At 43.1% G+C, this 20,811-nt stretch overlaps 2 protein-coding genes across 3 annotated transcripts in view; both read right to left on the reverse strand.

Moving 5' to 3' along the window:
• On the reverse strand, positions 4,092 to 13,376 carry GPR75 (G protein-coupled receptor 75). Of its 2 annotated transcripts, none has more exons than XM_018055233.1 (2): positions 13,167 to 13,376; positions 4,092 to 8,411 (listed from the first exon to the last, which is right to left on the reverse strand). In XM_018055233.1, exon 2 carries the CDS (start codon positions 8,315 to 8,317, stop codon positions 6,695 to 6,697), a length of 1,623 nt encoding a protein of 540 aa, XP_017910722.1. In that variant the 5' UTR covers positions 8,318 to 8,411; positions 13,167 to 13,376; the 3' UTR covers positions 4,092 to 6,694. The 2 variants fall into 2 exon arrangements, with proteins under 2 accessions (XP_017910722.1, XP_017910723.1); XM_018055234.1 differs by having other exon boundaries at positions 4,092 to 8,106; positions 13,167 to 13,297.
• PSME4 (proteasome activator subunit 4) overlaps positions 17,588 to 20,811 on the reverse strand; it is a 96,408-nt gene continuing 93,184 nt past the window's right edge. The window contains exons 45-47 of the mRNA XM_005686603.3: positions 20,365 to 20,498; positions 19,529 to 19,667; positions 17,588 to 19,108 (exon numbers count right to left, since the gene is read on the reverse strand). Coding sequence (XP_005686660.2) covers positions 19,533 to 19,667; positions 20,365 to 20,498 — 269 coding nt within the window. The 3' untranslated portion in view covers positions 17,588 to 19,108; positions 19,529 to 19,532. The remainder of the gene's footprint in view (positions 19,109 to 19,528; positions 19,668 to 20,364; positions 20,499 to 20,811) is intronic.

Below are 20,811 nucleotides of genomic sequence, written 5' to 3' on the forward strand. Positions count from 1 at the left end.
TCCTCTGCCTTTCCTAAAACCAGCCTGAAGATCTGGAAGTTCACAGTTCACATATTGCTGAAGCCTGGCTTGGAGAATTTTGAGCATTACTTTACTAGCATGTGAGATGAGTGCAATTGTGCAGTAGTTTGAGCATTCTTTGGCATTGCCTTTCTTTGGGATTGGAATGAAAACTGACCTTTTCCAGTCCTGTGGCCACTGCTGAGTTTTCCAAATTTGCTGGCATATGGAGTGCAGCACTTTCACAGCATTGTCTTTCAGGATTTGAAATAGCTCCACTGAAATTCCATCACCTCCACTAGTTTTGTTCGTAGTGATGCTTTCTAAGGCCCACTTGACTTCACATTCCAGAATGTCTGGCTCTAGGTGAGTGATCACACCATCATGATTATTTTGGTCGTGAAGATCTTTTTTGTATAGTTCTTCTGTGTATTCTTGCCACTTCTTCTTATTTGGGCTCCAAAATCACTGCAGATGGTGACTGCAGCCATGAAATTAAAAGACGCTTACTCCTGGGAAGGAAAGTTATGACCAACCTAGACAGCATATTAAAAAGCAGAGATATTACTTTGCCAACAAAGGTCTGTCTAGTCAAGGCTATGGTTTTTCCAGTAGTCATGTTTGGGTGTGAGAGTTGGACTGTGAAGAAAGCTGAGTGCTGAAGAATTGATGCTTTTGAAGTGTGGTGTTGGAGAAGACTCTTGAGAGTCCCTTGGACTGCAAGGAGATCCAACCAGTCCATCCTAAAAGAGATCAGTCCTGGGTGTTCATTGGAAGGATAGATGTTGAAGCTGAAACTCCAATACTTTGGCCACCTGATGTGAAGAGCTGACTCATATGAAAAGACCCTGATGCTGGGAAAGATTGAGGGCAGGAGGAGAAGGGGATGACAGAGGATGAGATGCCAGAATGGCATCACTGCCTCAATGGACATGAATTTGGGTAAACTACGGGAGTTGGTGATGAACAGGGAGGCCTGGCTTGCTGCAGTTCATGGGGCTGGAAAGAGTCGGACATGACTGAGCGACTGAACTGAACTGAACCTGTCTATCTTCCTCAGCATAATGCAACTGTCTGGAGAACAGAAACTTCACCAGTGTATCTCAAGTTCCTGGCACAGAGTATTCATTAAATATCCACTGAAAGAATGAATACTGTTATTACTTTACTATTTGGGTGTTCTCCCTATCAATATTAATTCTCTTCTTTAATGTGGCTTTGTTTTCAGTTCTTCTCTCCTATTAATATTGTAATGCCCTTATTTTTGTTCAAAGCATGATCTGCTTTTCCTATCTTTTAATTTTTACATCAGTTTATCTTACATTTATCTATTCCAAGCAACAAATTTTGCACATCGTTTTTTTCTTATGACTGTGCCACGCAACTTGTGGGAATTCTAATTCTCCGAACTGGGATTGAACCCAGGCCCTCGGCAATGCAAGTGCAGAGTCCCAACCACTGGACTGCCAGGGAAAGTGAAAGTGAAAGTGAAGTCGCTCGTGTCCGACTCTGAGACCCCAAGGACTGTAGCCTACCAGGCTCCTCCCTCCATGGGATTTTCCAGGCAAGACTACTGGAGTGTGTTGCCATTTCCTTCTCCAGGAGACCTTCCCAACCCAGGGTTTGAACCGAGGTCTCCCACATTGTAGGCAGATGATTTACCATCTGAGCCACCAGACTGCCAGGGAACTCCCTGCATATCATTTATAATTCAAGGACTTTTGTCTTTTATAAACAACATAATGCATTTACATTTTTTTGCTGTCTTATTTCTGTAATCCTGCTTTATGTTCCTTACGTTTTGTTTTCTTAGTATTTCCTTCCCTCCACTATTTTATAAAAGTTATTTGTTTTCTCAGAGGAAGGGATAAGAAATAGGGAATGGTGCAAGAAGTTACAAAACACCAACTACGACTTCCTGATCCAAAGCCAGTAAGGCCAGGGACTTTCCTGGTGATCCAGCGGTTAAGAATCTATCTTCCAATCTACGAAATGTGGGCTCAATCCCTGGTCAGGGAACTAAGATCCTACATGCTGTGTGGCAATTAAGCCTGCACATCACAACTAGAGAGAAGCCCATGCACTGCAATGAAGAGCCCGCACTCTGCACTAAGACCCAACACGGCCAAAAATAAAGAAAGAAAGAAGCAAGGCAGGCCTATGTAGCTCCCATGTCTTCTTCCTTACGATGCATTTCCACCAAATTCCTGTTCTTAACCCCGTTTTTCCTGCTGCTTTCCATATGTGTTTGTTGGTTTGGGAGCTAGACCCTATAGGCCTATAAGGCCTGTGCTTGCCCAGCTTCAAGGCTGGAGAGTCAGCAGCAGAGACTCAGTGTGTGACAGGCCAGGACCTGGGACCTTTGCTGCAATGCCCAACTGCTGCTTCTGGAGAGCTGGGAGTAAAAACAGGGTTTCAGTCCCCATGGACAGAGAAGCCTGGTGGGCTACAATCTGTGGGGTCACAGAGTCGGACATGACTTAGCAAAAACAGAAAACAAAACAACCAGGGTGCGTCGAGAGAAAAAGCAAGGTACTGTGCATGCCCCTGGACTCAACACCAATAAAGAGGTGAGCAAAACACCTAAGCCACCCCTATGGCCTGACCTCTGGACTACCCCTCCCCTCACCCCATATAAGAAACCAGCTCTCCTCACCTCTGGGAGTGAGCAAGGGAACTGTTACTTATTTTCTCTCCCCACTACTGTGACAGGCCTCTTATCAATTTGTGTTGACTAGGGAAGACCAAGTATCAAATGGTTTAATGGATCATGGGGACTTGAAGCAAGGTCCTGGAGTGACACCCTACATGGGTAGCGGTGGGCAGGCAGGACAAGACAGCAGTCTACACCAGAGTGCAGGGAGATGACCGGTGATGGGGGAATTGACATCAGGTGGGCTCATTAGTCACCAGGGAAACTAGCGGAAAGGCACACCACTCACCGCCTCTTTCACAGAAACAATCACCAGCTGGAGCCTGGAGCAAGCCTGTAGGAAGGTTAGCCATGTACGCAGGGTGCTGCTAGGGCAGGCACAGGATGTACAAACAGCAAGAGAGCAGCCCTCTTGAGTGGCCTGACCATTCAGTGGTAAACTTTACAATCTCATCCTTATATTACAGAATATAAAGTTGAGATTTTTGACTGAACTGGAAAAGTTCATCGCAAGAATGAGAGTAGTTGATCGGACTTTGCATCTTTCCTATGGAGGAGAGAAGCATGTTTTTGATTAAATGAGCGCAGTTGTGAGTGGCGCTGTTCTTGCTGGTCTTCTTTGGACGTACAGCTAAAGGAGTGGCTATTAATGCTGAGCACCAAAAAGGTGGACCCTTGAGGATGGAGTGGATTGGAACTCATGATCTTTCCTGAACCTCCTTTCAGTTTACCTTTTCAGTGTAACTACACTTTCTAGGTTCATGGAACCTCGGGTTTTAAAGGCAAGTTGGGTTCTGCCAACTAAAGGTCCGGTGCCAATTTTTTTTCTGCAGCACTGTTTTGATGTCCAGCATTTGCTTTGGAGGTATCAACAGGATTGGATGTAAAGGTAGTGGCAGTGTAGCAGCCAGTGTCCTTGAAGTCCAAGGTCCAAGGAAATCTACTGACTCCCTCCCTTCCTGGCTATAGCAGAAGGAGCAGCTCTGCTGGCTATTGGTAGCATTTATTTGAAATTTTCCTGAAGACCCATTGTCAAAGAGCCTTGACCTTCTAATGATTGAGAAGACATCTGACTTCCTATGTTCACTCCTTTTCTGTTTAAACTTATGTTTCCTGATTCTTAAAATCAAACCCTGACTGATAAACTGAAATATCCAGAATTCCATATCTTTGACCAGATTCATGTCATTTCAGAGAAGTGTTTGAAATGTTTAGTCAGAACTTTTCCCACTGGGTGATAAACCTAGTTTAGTAAATAATTAACCTTTGGAGCTAATTATTCCCAGTTATTCTGAGTATAAGTGCATGCTACAAACTGTGGTCAAACAAGCTATTTAGTCTTTTAAGGAAAATAACTTTCTCAGAGTTTCAGCACAGCTATTCTCTGCTGGTTTTTAAGTGATTGGACAGGAACATAAAAGTATTGCAGTCTGATCTCCAGAAATGTCAGGATTTTCATTATTTTTATTTTCCAAACATCAGTTTAAAAGAACATTAAAAGCATCAGTAATACAAATCTGGCCTAATGGTTAACATCAGAACAATTATAAAATGTTTGAATCACATACTTTGCATCACAGTAAAGCATCAAGAGAACTAATTAATATGCCCTGCTTAATTAGTCATATAAGTGAATTCTCATTACTTTTATAAAAGTTTTCATTTTAGCCCTTATGGAGAAGTTATATATGCCTATTTATATCTTTATCTCCAGGTAGATATAGATATGGCTAGACATATATAACTTATGAAGAGACAAGTTACATATTCCCACCTCTATATCTATATCTACATATACCTACATATAGACATAGATACAGAGATATAAAGAATCTAGCCCACTATGTACTTCATGCAAGTTAAATCCATAATTTTTTGATGAGCATAAAGAGACTGAAACCTCATATGCACATGCTTAATTTTCTTTCTGCTTTGATTTTTCCCTGCCAAACATGGGTCAAAATCATCTCAAACTCCAAAATCACAAAGGAAACCTGTAATTTTTAGTTTTACAAGTACAATAGAAATTTTTTAAAAATATCTTTTATTGAGTCACATTTGAAATGCCTAGCCAAAAAGAGATTCATACCTTAAAAAGTATGAAATAGCTTCTTGATTAATGTTATTACTTAAAAGCTGTTTGGCTTACTGAAATAAATACCAGATTCTGAATTTAGATAAATGTTTAATTCCTAATTTGCCACCATTCTTCAAATGATCTTGGGAGAGGATACTAGATTTCTTAATTCTTTGTTAAAAAGAGGTTATATACCAACCTGTTTCATGGTAATATTAGCAAATGAAAACAGAGTTGTATTAAAAATATAAAAGCACAATTGAAATAGGTCATAGTGACTTCCAAAAATAGCATTCAATTACCAAAAAAAAAAAGTGACAGCAGATATTTTTTCTTCTGTTATAAAATTTAATAGTAAAAATAAAGGATAGAAGGGAGAGAGGGAAGGGAAGGAGAGAGTCCTAAAAAGTGAATTTAAAAACAAAATAAAATCCATATCTCATACTTAAACCTTGGAAATAGAAATGACTGGTTGATACTGGGAGGTCAGAATTATTAGACAAGACTGAGGAGAGTTCTAATTGAGTATTAACTATCTTCTCCATGCCTCTCATAGTCTCTGATTTTAGGAACAGCATGGGAGAGGATGTCATAACCTGAACACCTTTCATCCAAAGGAACAAAGTGCCTTCCAATCTGTAGTAACAGTTCTTGACTATAACAATTTATAAAGACAGGTTTCGTATCTTGATGCTCATTTTTTCTAGAAGCTATAGTTCCAAAATTGTACTGAGTTCAAAAATCAACTACATCATGAAAACATTTTTACATAAAAAAATAAGTTTACAGTTGTTATGGTAGGCATCACTGAGTATATAATAAAATTAGTTTTAAGTGTAGAAATACTTAATCTATTTCCCCTTACTGCCCGTTTCCAGTTTAAGATTCATGGGAGAGACGTAACACAATTACTTTGAAAACAGATCATCTTAAGAATTTTTCTACCATGGTAATATATAAACAAAGATCAAAAAATTTTTTTCTAAATAGTTATTTAGAGACTCTTTGTCAGGTTGTGAACAAACCATCCTCACACTGAAGGAAAGCATGAGTTGAAACACCCCCATTTCATCCTTACGCCTTCTTAGACAATAATTAAAGATTGTCTAACACATACAACAGTCTAGCCCACTTCCCACATAACATAACAGCACCCTGATGAGATGACCACAGTTAGCGCCTACTCTCCCAGGAAGAGCATCACTCTACTATAGATGCAGTCCTCTTCACTAAGTTTCTTGGGTAAGATCATTCTGAAATAAAATAATTCATTTTTAGCAAGAAAAAAACAGATTTCTTTTCAAAAGAACTATACAGCTACTCAGCTGACACAAAAGAATAATATCTATAATTAGAAATGGTAATAATCATAGTACTCTATTCTTAGATGACTGTCTTATGAAAAGAAAGTAACTAATGCTTGTGCATTTTTGGTAAATATAGCTATAAATAGTACATTTCTGATTTAACAATGTATTATTTATTCCAATAAGCCTGCTACCAAAAACAAAAGATATTGACCCCATTTGAACACTTCAAAGGATTAAAATTTATAATCCAGTTAAAAAAAATAATACCTCAGTAAAGATGATACCTTCATAGTCTTTAAAAACATCCAGCTCGTACTTCAAAGAATCATAATATTGGCTCAAATGATCATAATCAGTTCCTTCCCTACTTTAATACAGTAGCAAAACCATTCCCTGGCATCTGTTTAAAAATTTAGTACAAAAGACTGGAGTGCAGGTCAGGTGTAAAATAATAAACTTTTTCATCAACTCGTAAAATATCAAGAAACTGAAAAACAAACCAAGTGATGCTAATACTTCAGAAAAAAGATAAAAGTGTCAGCTGTCTAGGTCTTTAAGTTTTGATGTAGCTCTGGTCTCCCAAAATTAAAAAAAAAAATCAATTAGTATCAGAAACCAAAACAGTTTATATGAGATTCGCTAGCCTCCACGACTCTAAACAGAGGGGACCGGAATCTGCTTGGCTGATGTGCTGTCATATTCCTGCATCAAATCATTAGTGGTGTGATAATGCATGGCTATATATGAACTGGCAAACCCAAAGGAGTTTACTGGCTGCAAGTTGTGTGGGATGCTCTCTTCCTGGGATGGGCTGCTGTTGTAGATACTGTAGTACGGCTCAATCCGAGTGTTGATGGGGGTAGAGCTGCTCTGACCATAGTGCTGATGTCCAGCAGACATCTTAGGACTGACCACACTTTCCTTGGAGTGACTTGGGCCACAGGCTTGGTCCACAAATTTCTTCTGGGGCTTTGGAGACAACATGTAGGCAGAATTCGTTTCATGATGGGAGGATTTGTTTCTGTTGACTTCGAGGTTCCCTTTTCCCATGGCACGAAGTCGGGTCTTCTGTCTGCAGCAGAAAAAACCCAGGCCGATGTACTGGAGGCACCACAGCACTTTCCTTCTCAGCCCTGCACTGTTCCGAGAATATATAAAAGGGTTTAATCCTGACTTGAGAAATATAAGCGTAAACCCCAACAGTTCAAACTGGTAAAGGATGAAGCTCCCATTGCTGGACAGAACCACCTGCACCAGGGAAATCCCCAGCGGGAGACAGCACACCAGGACCGAGAGCACAATCACCACACAGGTGACCACCGCCCTGGAGTCCTTAGCTGTGGACAGATTGACAGCTGACACCAGCTGGAGCCGGCTGGCCGCAGGGGTTGGCAGCTGCTTGGGACTCTTGGTGTATCCGTGGGTCTGAACGTGCTGCAGTTTGTTGTAATTCTGGTTCCTGTACAGAGCCGGCATGGTACACTGGATGGGCTCGCCACCTCCCTTCACAGGGGCCCCCATGAAAGGCTGTGGTCTGGAAGCGTCAACGGTGATCACAGCCGGGCACTTTCTGACTTGAGCGTTCTTCCGCAGTGTCTGAGCAATCATGACGTAGGACACGAAGACCACCGCCACACAAAAGGTGAAGTCGACCACGTAGAGAGACAGGATGGCTTTCCCTTCTCCGGCGATCAGACTGGACATGGGAAGGCAGAGGTGTGACTTGCTGGTTTTCAGGGTGGCCAAGGTGGCGAGGGTGAAACTGGTGGTCCAGAGGAGCAGAGTGAGGAGCAAGGTGCAGGGGAAGGAAGCCGTGCGGTTGGGCTGCTTCCCCAACACCATACGGAGCCGGTGCAGGGCAATCACCGCCACTGTCTTGAGGGACATGATGATGAAGCCCGAGCTGGTGAGGTGGAAGGTGAAGCAGAAAGTGTCCGGTATGCCATTGGCTGTGCTGAAGAACAACACGAAGGTGAACATGGGGGCCGTCACACCACAAATGAAGAGGTCACAGAAGGACAGGTTCAGGATCATGAAATCAAAGTTGGTTCTGAATTTCCTGAAGGCTGGATCGAAGAAGGACAAGAAGACAATGAAGTTGCCGTAAGAGCCCAGGCAGAAGATGACCGTGAGCAGAAAGGTACAGGTCACCAAGGTGGCCGTGTGGACTGGTTCCTGGAGACCCTCCCGGATACTGGTACTGTTCCCTCCCTGGGCTTGAGGCATGTGGAGCAGGGTGGTGTTGGGCACATCCTGAAGGTGGCCTGTTGAGTTCATCTTCAGAGACGACTCTTCCTTCTGTGGGAAGGCAGTCAGGGCCTCAACTCACAGACGAGCGACGACTGACAAAGGGGGCCCAAGGCAGAAAAGCCTGCGCACGAAAATGCATCCCCAGAAACAGAAAGGAGTGAATGGAGAGAGCAGAGTGATCTCGTGATCTTTTACAAAAGCACTAGGCTTTTTCAGCTCTGACCCAGTGCCCAGAAAGCATTTCTCCTCCCAAAGCCCCACACAGAAAAGACATAGGTACCTTGAAATACATTAATCCAGCCAAGTTTAGGTTTTAGGACACAGGGGTTTTCAAACTAGTTTAAGCATCAGCTGGAGAGCAGGTTAAAAAAAAAGAGAACAAGATACTGAGGCCTCGTCCCCTTGAGATTGTGATTAAAGGGTGAGTGTACAGGTGTTACCTTCAGAAATTCTGTTACCAGACATTGGACACCAAGAATATAACCTCTCCACCAAAGAGATCACAGCCTAGTTGGAGCAGATCAATCTAACTGTGTAATTATAGCCAAATGCGGCAAGTCAGCTGACAGCAGTGCAGTGTGGAGAGAAGAGAAGGGGGGATTGATCCAGGCCAGGGAGGAGGCTGAGAGAGGCTAAGGGGGTCTTCATGAGGAGGGGCTAGGTGGGTGAAAGGTGAGGGGTATGGAGTGGGGGACAGACAGGCTGGGAGAAGGGAGCAGGTCTTCACAGCAGGACTGAGGCAACAAACAGCATGTGCTTGACATATAAGCAAGAGTGAAAGTCACTCAGTCATGTCTGACTCTGTGCTTTACCCATGGACTGTAGCCCGCCAGGCTCCTCTGTTCATGGAACTCTCCAGGCAAGAACACTGGAGTGGGTTGCCATGCCCTTCTCCAGGGGATCTTCCCAACCCAGGGATTGAACCCAGGTCTCCTGTTCTGCAAGCAGATTCTTTACCGTCAGAGCCACTGGAGAAACCCATAAGCAAGAGGGTACCACTGAAGCATACTGTGGCCTTTTACAAAACTTCCAGACATCACCAACAAATCTGATTTCTTTCTCTAGGAAGAGCCCTTTATTTTCCATTATTTATATTTTCTCCCTGCTTGTGATTTCTTAGCCAACTCCATATTCTCCTCTGGAAAAGAACTTTGTGTAGGACTATATAAATGGAAGTAATGAATGATGTCAGAATTATATTTGAGACTTACCAGTTTGCTCTGTAAACTCTATATAAATGTGAGTTATCATGATCCCAGCAGGCATATCCTCGTGATGAAGCAGGATGCATACATTCCCCCAGTGCATGCATTTGTGTGTGCATTCATCCAGTTCATATCTACGTGTGTGTACTCTCTGCCAGCTTTACACCAGGTACTCTGGGCGCATAGGTGAGCACAACACAGCATCTACTTCTAAAGAATAATTTATTTTTCTTTTTGGTTTTTTAACTTTCTCTTCCCATCTTGCAATGAGATTTAAAATACCTTCACACAGTCTTTTATTGTTCAAAATCGCAAAGCCCCATTGTCCTGGTGTCCACCCTACTCCCAGATGCTTCCAGTGGTACATCCAAAGCTCTTGGCAACCAAAAAGAATGTGCTTTAATCCAGCATTTTAAGAATAACCAGTGGTACTGGGGAGGTCCAGGGGTGATGTTCAGAATATTTAACCACCAGCTCAAGCTGAGTCCCAGGGCCTGCAGTGAAGCCAGGGTTAAATCCTTTAGTTGCTGAATCGTGGGGTATAGGGGAAGGGGCCTGATCATGAGGGATTACTGGGAGCTTCAAGCAGGAGTTAGGAACCACCCAATACAGAAGTCTCCCAGCATTCAGCAATAGGTACACCTGTGCCAGTATCAGACACATTTCAGTCCTGGGGAGATCCATAAAACTAACTGGTGTCCTTCATGAAGGAAGAAGATAACCTCTTCTATATTCTCAATGGTCAAAAAGTACAGATCATGAAAATATCATGTATTTCTCCACTGGGAAGTGGGACCAACTTTTCTGTACTTCCCTCGTAAGAGTTCTATAGGAGAGAAGAACTAGTCCTGATCTTTAGTTTCCTGATGATTAGAATTAAATAATAATAATAATGGACAGCTTATTGTTTTCACTTAAAGACTGTGTGCCCATTTCTGAACACTTTATAATACCTGTGTAGTGAAAGAAAAAAAAAAAACTTTTACTGTTAAGTTTTTGTTAATTGGAAGATTGGGGTTAACCAATGAAAAAGGAAGTAGAAGAGAAAATCCAATTTGTAGAAGCAGAAAGGTGATATTCCTGTTTATAGAAAATTCCCCTGACTCTGAAGGGGGAAGCAGGAATTTGGTTTGGAAACATTAGAAGGATGAAGTCTGGAATTAGGAGGCTAAGAGAAATATCAAGTGAGTAATAATAAAGGACGGGGTGGGCTTCCCTGGTGACTCAGTGGTAAAGACTCTGCCTGTCAATGCAGAGGACATGGGTTCAATCCCTGGTCCAAGAAGATCCCACATGCTTCGGAACAGCTAAGCCTGTGTGCCCCAACTACTGAGCCTGTGTTCTGGAGCCTGGGAGCCACGACTACTGAGCCCATGAGCTGCAACTACTGAAGCCCGTGCACTCTAGAGCCCGTGCTCCAGCAGAGAAGCCATCATAATGAGAAGCCCATGCACCAACCTAGAGAGTAACCTCTGCTCTCTGCAACTAGAGAAGAACCCCATGCAGCAACAAAGACCCAGCACAGCCAAAAATACATAAATAAATGAAAATTATTAGAAAAAAAAAGAAGTGGTTGATGGAAGTTATGCAGAGTCCAGGCTGGGAAACATTTGGAAAGGGGAAAATAGAATGATGAAGCATCAACATTAGCCAAAGATAAGAGGCAGAAGGAAAAAAAAAATTTGGAGGAGTTGAGGGGCCACTTTTACTTTCTCTCCAATTATAATTTTTTCCAATAGATTGATAAAAGAATTCTGAGTCAGGAATTCTGGGGCAGTATCATCATTAGGATGTTCCCTTTACTAAGTGCTTGTGATGTGCTCCACAGTGCTCCCAGTGCTCCAAACTATTAGCTTATCAAATCGTCACAACCCTGAGACAGACAGTATAGCTTATCTCTAATTTACAGATGAGGAAACTGAGGCAGAGAGAGCACCTGTCTTAAAGGGGCAGAGCATGGATTTGAACCTAAGCAGTTACTCTCTAAAGGCTGCACACCACCAAGCTAAACCAAATAGCAAAGCAATCAAGGCAGGCAGTCCCAGGTCAGAAGACAGTTACAGCAGCTATAATGTATTGGGTGGTTATTATATGCCAGAGACTTCTACTAGAAGCTTTACATAGCTTATCAACTTTTTTTCATTCTCATTATAATCCTGTGAAGTAGGTGTTGCAATTCCTTCCCAACTCAAAGTTCCATGTACATATATCTGTATATGTATTTGCATGTACCTTTTTGGCGAGGTTGAAAAATTATTGTTTGGTATAAGGTAATTATAAATCACTCTGATTTGGGATAATTAGGGGAAAAAAGGAAGGAATCAGAGACAGGGAAGAGAAAAGAGAGAAAAAGAAGAAGACATATCAGAAGTAAAGGTTTCGGCAGAGAAACTTTTGAAGTAATAAGGAAGTGAGGGGAAAGTAAACCTAGGTCTTAGTACTAACTTTTGAGACTTTAAGAAAAAGGAGGCTGAGATAACAATTTGGGACAAAGGTATGCTGGCAGAATTATAAAATTCAGTTATTTGGGGTGGGGTGTAAATGAATGCATCTGCTACTTATTCTTAAATATTAAATAGAGGTTACCAACACTTTTCAGTGCAAGCATACAAGCTTCTCTTTATCTCTGGGAGCATAAATAGGGCCTGGAAGAAGATGCAATAAAAATAATAAAATCAGAAAAATTTTAAGTTGGAACACCAGTCTTAAGAAGAAGCCATATTAGACATAAGAAGAAGAAATGAAATCATATCATATGCATCTTATTACAACTAAGGAGGAGAGACCCTCAAGTAACTAGTAAGCGAGGAACAGTAAGTGAAAATGTACATCAATGATTTCGCATTATGATATGTGTGAAAAGCCTCTGATAATTTAGTCTGCTATCTTAAAATTTTAGTACATATTCAAACATTTTACATGAGCTTCTACAAGTCAACTCATGATCTGATTTCTTCCAACTCTCCCCACACCCCCCTCACCAGATAATGCCTTCAATTCCTCCAGGGCAGGCTTGTCCAGACTCTAACCCTCACAGGAGAACAAGGTTTTGCACTACTGTTATTACTCCCACTGGATTTGTATTGAGATATCTGGAAAAACAGTAGGGAAGTCAGATGACTTGTCCAAGGTCACTAAGATGCAAGCCAGACTTACCTGCGTTTCAGAGGCCATGCTCTTTCTCCCCACTAAACTACTTTTGAAGCCCGGAGCGGCTGATGGGATCGGGTAGGGTCGGTTGATGAGGGAGATGGGAGGGTGTGGAGCATCCTCCTGAGGATGAGGCTGGACTAGGAGACTGCTGGGAGGGCATGGCGACCCCGATCGGGGACTTGAGATGGGTCTTGAGGGGACTTGAGGGGCTCCGGGGCTGGAGAAGGTTATGGTGAGGAGGGCCTAGGCCGGTTAGGGAAGCATGTAAAGGATTCTGGAAAGGGCTGTTGAGGTGAGGAGGGTTCAGGCAGGGCATGGGCGGTGAGGGAGGGGTTCCACCGGCCCCGCGGGGCCCGGGGACGCGCAAGGCAGGAGCGAGATGGTTTCTCCGCAGGCCTCGCCAGGAGCGCAGGTGCGCCGCGGCCGGGCCCGAACCCACGCGGCTGCCGGCTCCCTCACCCGGCGGCCCTCCCGGTCCCCGCGGGGTCGTCCTCCTCCGGGGGCCCGCGGCCTCTCACCTGCCTGGTGGCCGCAGCGCCGCCCCTCCTCCTCCATCTCGCAGCCCGGACCCCAGCTTCGCCCGCCGCCCCGGCGGATGCCGAGCTGGAGGCATCATGGCCATCGCCGCCGCCTCCGCGCATCCCGGGAGCCGCGGCGAGCCGGGGCGCGGAGGCGCAGTCACGGAGACGCCGAGGGCGCCGCCCCCTCCGCTGGACACTCGGGCTCTGTGCCCCGCCTGCCCCCGCGCCCTGGCCGCCTCGCGGGCCTCGTGGGGTACCGGGGCCGGCAGCTCCCGCCGCCGCGACCTCCGTTCCCCGCGCCGCGCGGTCTCGGGCGCGCCGTTTTGCCGCTCGGGAAGTGGGGGCTCCCTGAGGCTGGCAAGAGCTGACATATGGAGGAAGAGGGGGCGGACTGGGTGGAAAGGAGGGCAAAAGCGGGGGCGCCGATAGCACACAGCGTGACCCATGGGGGCCTTGGCCTATAGAGTGAAGACCGTGGACAAGGCGGGGTGGAGGCTTCACGTCGGTCTTAGCGGGGTCCAGGGCCTTCCCTGGGCTTCTGGCCGGCCCGCCGCCGCCCACCGCTCCCCATTCCTGGTGCTTCCAAGTGGGCCTGCCTAGCTCCTCTCTACGCTGCAGCTAATACTTTGCTCCTAGATTAAACTGGCGTCACCTTCCAGGGTGGTACCTGGAGACCCAGAATTTGTAAATCACGTCATTGTAACAGACTTCAAATCAAACCAACTTTAACGTCATTTTTTTTTTTCCTTCTCTCAGCTCACGGAGAGGGAAGTATCTATTAGGAAACAAATGCGAATTGCAAAGAAAGTACCCATGAGAATGGGTAGGAAATGGGCAAAAGCCAAGAAATCATGGACATCACTCAATGCCATGTTGAATGTAAAACATCTTGAAAAGCCATGTATGCAAAACTAGCTGAGCTAATTTTAGTAAAGAATAGGAAGCAAAAACATAACCAACCTCCCATCCTGGGATGTGAACTCCCATCCCAGTTCACAGTGTGTCCAAAATAATGAACTCATTATGTGGGTTGTAGTCTCAAGAGCAATCAAGTAGCATTCCCAAGTATGTTTGCTACTCGGAGACACAAGGAAGCGGGTTAAGCCCTTTTTCTGCTGCTTCAGTGTGCCAGCCTGCTAACTAGGATCTTGAAAATTCCATTCAAGTGAAGTACTTAGGATATTGCCATTGAAATTCTTTATTTTGGCTAATGGTTATCTTTTAAAACAGAACTGTTTGGTACCAACAAGTACCAAAGAATTTGATTTATGCATATAACGTATTTTCCCTAAGTCACCGCCCCCCACTCTGCTTTCATCAGAAGAAAAATCAAGAAGGCTGGATAATTTATGAGGTAGATATTCTGTCCAGGAGTTGATTGTGCTATCAGAATTTACAAATAACTTCAAGGAAAATTTCCAATTCCCACAAAAGTCTACTCTCCTACCACTTGCAGCAATTCTAATCTATGTTGTAATGGTGACCTCAGAGGCTAGAAATAATCGACCAAAAAACATCGTTTAGTACTGAGTGGAATTGCCATTCAAAGTGGAAAGTAACCAAATGTCATACTCCTCTCCACATAAATTAGCTGTTGCATAATTTCCAGCTCGTTTCCAGGCATGTGGCCATATGACAGAAGGATATTACAATAGGTCTTGGCCAAAATGCCATGAGTTACACCTATGGGAAAAATTATCTCATACTGGACACACACACAGAGTCACAAGTTGTAAAAGATCAGTCGGTCTAGAATAGAGTATCTGGAATCACTAGTTCCAAAACTAGTATCAACAAGACTAAAGCTACTGTAATTATGCCTACAGAATGTACCAGCAGTGTGTCAAACTGGAAAGAACACTGGCTTCACAGTCAGAAAGTGCAAAGTCTACAAATAAACAAGCAGGGCTGACTAAACATATGTTAAGAGACTATCAGTTTGCAGGAAAACTACCATTCTGGTACACATTGACAATGGAAACTGACACGTGCACTTTGAGGAAAGAACATCAGAGTCATAAAAATGTTTAAATTCATGACCCACAAATCTCACTCCTTGGAATTTATCATAAGGAAATATTTGAATATAAGTGTTTTAAGCATGAAGTTATGAAAATGTTCACTGTGGTGTGATCTGCAGCCTAGAAAGCTGAAAACCTTGATGTTCAACTATGATGGAATACTCGTTACAGTAACAGGACAGGTGGCCTTTGGCCACAAAAACAACTACAAAGACTACAGAAAGTTAACTCTTCCAGTAAGACAAAACACCTCACTGGTCTTTTCTGGCCATATTACTAATCGTTCACAGTAAGAGAAGTAGGTAAATTTTCCTCCCAAATTTTGAAACACAACTTGCTAAGTCTTTCTTTTTTAAAGGATGCATTTGGAAACTAAAGATGATTTATTGGCTCTTACAACATTAAGAATGCAGGCTTTCTCTTCCCCTTACTTCTACCTACCACTGGCCCCCCACCCCAAACCTGCCTTAACTAAGTCTTCCAGGCCCAATCAGCAGTTTGGTCTGCCTTCACACACCTTTCCCCAAAGTCTTAACACTCAGTTCAGTGCAGTCGCTCAGTCGTGTCCGACTCTTTGCGACCCCATGAATTGCAGCACGCCAGGCCTCCCTGTCCAACACTGGCCTTCCCTTAAAATGGTTCCTGCTGTCGTTCTCCATCCTTTCGAATGCAGCATATTTAGACAAGTTGCCATTCATCCCTTTTCTCCCCCTCTTCCTTTTCATTCCTGAGGTCACTGACAGAACCTTTAGGAGGTAAGTAATTCACAATATAAGCAGTTAGGGTATCAAAGTAATAAGCAACTGCTAAACCTGGTATTCCAAATTCACTGCAGATGGTGACTGCAGCCATGAAATTAAAAGACGCTTACTCCTTCGAAGAAAAGTTATGACCAACCTAGATAGCATATTCAAAGGCAGAGACATTGCTTTGCCGACTAAGGCCCGTTTAGTCAAGGCTATGGTTTTTCCAGTAGTCATGTATGGATGTGAGAATTGGACTGTGAAGAAGGCTGAGCACCGAAGAATTGATGTTTTTGAACTGTGGTGTTGGAGAAGACTCTTGAGAGTCCCTTGGACTGCAAGGAGATCTAACCAGTCCATTCTGAAGGAGATCAGCCCTGGGATTTCTTTGGAAGGAATGATGCTAAAGCTGAAACTCCAGTACTTTGGCGACCTCATGTGAAGAGTTGACTCATTGGAAAAGACTCTGATGCTGGGAGGGATTGGGGGCAGGAGGAGAAGGGGATGACAGAGGATGAGATGGCTGGATGGCATCACTGACTCGATGGACGTGAATCTGAGTGAACTCCGGGAATTGGTGATGGACAGGGAGGCCTGGCGTGCTGCGATTCATGGGGTTGCAAAGAGTCGGACATGACTGAGCAACTGAACGGAACTGAAACCTGGTATTCGGAGAAGGCAATGGCAACCTACTCCAGTGCTCTTGCCTGGAAAATCCCATGGACGGAGGAGTCTGGTAGGCTGCAGTCCATGGGGTTCACTGGGAGTCAGACACGACTGAGAGACTTCACTTTTACTTTCATCCATTGAAAAAGGAAATGGCAACTCACTCCAGTGTTCTTACCTGGAGAATCGCAGGGACAGTGGAGCCTGGTGGGCTGCCATCTATGGGGTCACACAGAGTTGGACACGACTGAAGTGACTTAGAAGTAGCAATAGCAAACCTGGTATTAGAATCACTGGGGGCATTTAAAAAACTCACTAAGGTACCTTGATTTTAGGTCTCGAATGGGCCTCTGGGGTCTTCACCAGTGGTTCTCAATCATGGCCACACAACTGAAGCACTGATGGAACTTTTAAAAAACACTGATACCTGAGTCCCAACCAGAAAAACTCTGATTGAGGGCCACAGTGGGTGCCTAGTATGTTGTATTTTTTAAAATTCCCCACTTTAGGAACCTCACCTAAATACAGCTTAGCTAGGCCGAAACTGAAGTGGTCAATACAACATAAAGCCTCACTGCTCAAACTGTGATTTCAGGACCAGGTATCAGTATCATGAGCTGGGAGTATGAACTGAAATTCACATTCCAGGCACATCAATCTGAGAATCAATCACCCAGGTAAGTGTTGTCGAACTTTCCATGCTGACAAAAAATACTCACATGCCTACTGCACAGGGTAACCACTAGCCACAAGTGGCTAATGAACGTGTGAAATGTGGCTACTGAGACTGAGTAATTTTTAATTTACATTAAATGTAAACAGTCACATGTGGCTGTAAGCTACTGTAGCTGGGCAGGTCTGATCTAGATGATTCACTCTGGTCAGAGGGCATGAATTTATGGATCCAGATCTATGAATACAAAAGGAATCTACAAGTCACTGGCTCCAGAACTGTCTTCTCCTTGTAATGAAGACCAAAAACCAGGTGTTAAAAACAATCCATTTATTGGGTTTTAAACTAGTTACACAATTGAAATAATCAGGTTGGCACTACTCTATACAGGGATTACGCCTGTGTATGCTGACACTTAAATACTGTACCAGGACCTCTGCTGTGCTTAGGCCTGTATCAAGTCATTCAGCAAGTAGATACTAAAAAATATACCGTAGTGTTCCTTTAAGGAAGACTGTACAGGGTGTGTTGCAAGATGACAATCACCACCTTGTGAAGTACTTCAACCTAGAAGATACCTTGCATTCTATAAACTGGTCACAGGCAAACACGTGGTGTTCGCATTTAGAGATACACACAAAAAAGTTACATAAAAATTCAGACATTCTAAGGATAAATGAACTCAAACCCACACCTCAGCTTTTGGAGCATGAAAAGATAAAGAAAATAATTTAAAAACACACAAAAAATGGCATTCAATTGGTACAAAAGCCAAAAGTCACTATAATAAAGAGCTACATGTGAATCTTTACAAGTTAATTACACAATGGTGTTTTGTAAGAGGTTGCATCTGTACAAAGTCTTGCCAATGCTGTCTCTACAGTTTATACAGTCTTTTACATCTATGTAACATTTATTAAACAAGTCAATTAAATATTAAGACTTATTAGTCTCTCAACGATTCTGCAGGCCAAAAAAAAAGGCAGGGGGAGGGAGAAAAAGATTACAGAATTTACGCAAACACAGCAGTCTTCCATTAGTAAAGTATAACAGTTTTCAAAGAGGGTCAAACAATATTTGTAAAGAATACAGGTAAAAATCATTCAGTCAGGGTTTTTATTGTTGTTGCTGTTTATTTTCAAAATCACACGCTTGTATACATACATAACAATCAATCAAAAATTTATTCACCAAACCCCTGGTTTTTCAGCAACTGCTCTTCTATTCAGCACCAAAAACTCCAGTTTGTGGGAAACACGTGGACACAGACTTCACTTCTGTGTCTTGGTCGAGCAATCCATCAGGTCCTTGGCTGAGTTTGAGACTTGCCCTCTTTTCTTTCCCTCTTCACGGCTCTCCAGGCCCAAGGCTCTCAACGCTTCAGATGTATGGCCCACAGCCCTACCACCATCTAAACTCAACAGCCATTTGGAAAGAATTCAAAATAATTTGAGATGAATGAAATGACAGGACCTGTGTTACAGATGGGCATCCTCCATTCCAAGTAAACGGTTTCATAATGAGTTCCTAGACTCTGTCTGGTCTTGTATGTCATGATCATACTGGGTAATTATTTCTAGTCTGAGACATTGTGGCTTTGTCAGATGCCTCAAAGAAAAAGTGATCAATATACTGGAAATACTTCCGGACAAGTTAGGAAATCAAACGGCAGCTGAGAACCTGTGGAACTCGGACTAATTGGACCAGACACAGAAACCACCAAAATGATGAAAACTCAACAGAGGCAGAGTTTTTAAACCTGCAGAAAGCCACCACAGATGGTACCTGAGGATCTGGAATTTTTGATGAAAAGAGCTTGAAGTGAGGACTACTCATCTGTATCAAGGAGGAGAAAGGGGGGGAGGGGGAGGAAAGCTTCAGTTAGACTACAGGTCATCCAACTCAAAGAGGCAAATAAATGAAATCTTTTTTCATCCTGTTTCAATAGAAAGGCTTCTGGGCCCTACCTCTTTAATACAGAACAGATAACAAATACTTAAGAACAGAGATGAAATATTTTCACAACTGTAGAACCCAGAATCCCTAGGACAACCCAAAATGGCCAGGCCCCACTCAGAGGCAATTATGAGTAAGAGCTCTTTTCTTTTATTTAACCATAAGCCCGTAAAAGTTGTCACATCAACTCTCTGCTTAACACCTAAAGCAGAGAAAGAAAAGTATAAAATTCTCCGGGAACTTCCACTGGGTCATAGCAAAAGTCATGAAAACAGACTTCTGTAAACTTTGCTGCCTCACCTTTCTATGCATAATAGCAGGGCGACACAAGGAGATCGGTGAGAACGAGCAGCTGGTCGTCAGTGAATTGCTGTTTGTGTTCTTGCCAGTTATCATGGTGCGTCCTTCGGAAATTGGATAATGTCTTTTTTACAGTCATCTGTAGGATAAACAACCCACATGCATTTCACTTTAACCTCTCCAAGGTTATGTTCAGGATACCTTTAAGTAGTGATCCTTCGGGACTTCAGATCTTACACTTCACCCAGCGCTACACAACCAATAAACCGATCTTACCTCAAGAAGCCACCTAGATTACTTTAGAATTGGTACCAGCTTCACTTTAGGACAAATGACTAGAACTCATACCACACTGTTAAATCACTTTCAATATATACTTAATATATACTTAGTCAAAGTGAAAAGAACCAAGTCATTGGTCTTCCAAGTTGTTTAATGTAGGAACACAGGTGTTCAGTAAATAAAACCATCACATTTTCCTGTTTAACATTAGCCTTTGGTTAGATACTTCCTAAGTATAAAATGCGAGCGAAAACAGTAGTATAAAATTTAAATATCCTGACAACACTGGCAATACAGTTTGCTTCCATTGGACTGGGAAGGACAGACCACATGGTAATTTTCTTGCTAACCAAAGATCTCAAATATAGAAAACAGTGGGGTCTCTGCAAGGTTTTAATAACTACTGATGAACAGACGTGGCTCTGGCAGAGGCAGTAGTAGTGACCTTATTGAAGACGACAGCCCAGAGTATGTAGAAAATTATCAGTCTAAATGGTTTCCTAGAAAATTATCACTGTTAATATACGTGCAAAGAAACCAAGGGAGAATTTTACCTCGATTGGCTGAGGGTCATTCAGATGTGCACTGAGATTCATAAGGAGCTGGGGCATCCAGGTGGGAACATCGTAAGGACTAGAAAGAACACACGCACCCAGTCCCAGCACCCCAGCGTGGCGTTTCACCAACTCTGCAAAGAAAAAAGCATTTAAATGAATAGATATTTACAGGACTCTATTGTACTTGCTATAGTGAGATAAAGTTAAGTTTTACATTATGCTAGTTGTTTCCATTCTGTGAATTTCTCCCTTTAAATGACTCTGTATACACACACATATCAAAAACATGCTTTTAAGCCTAAACTAAAACATCCTGCATCCTATATTTTATAGGCTCTCTATTCTTTCTTTTTAGTGATACAAGTGAAAGTGCTTTCAAATTCTCAGTACAGACCCAAAAATACTTTGGAACTTAATTTTTAAAAACAAGGTGTTCAACTTAAA

This window comes from Capra hircus, chromosome 11 (genome assembly GCF_001704415.2).
Source record: "Capra hircus breed San Clemente chromosome 11, ASM170441v1, whole genome shotgun sequence".
NCBI classification, from domain to species: Eukaryota; Metazoa; Chordata; class Mammalia; order Artiodactyla; family Bovidae; genus Capra; species Capra hircus.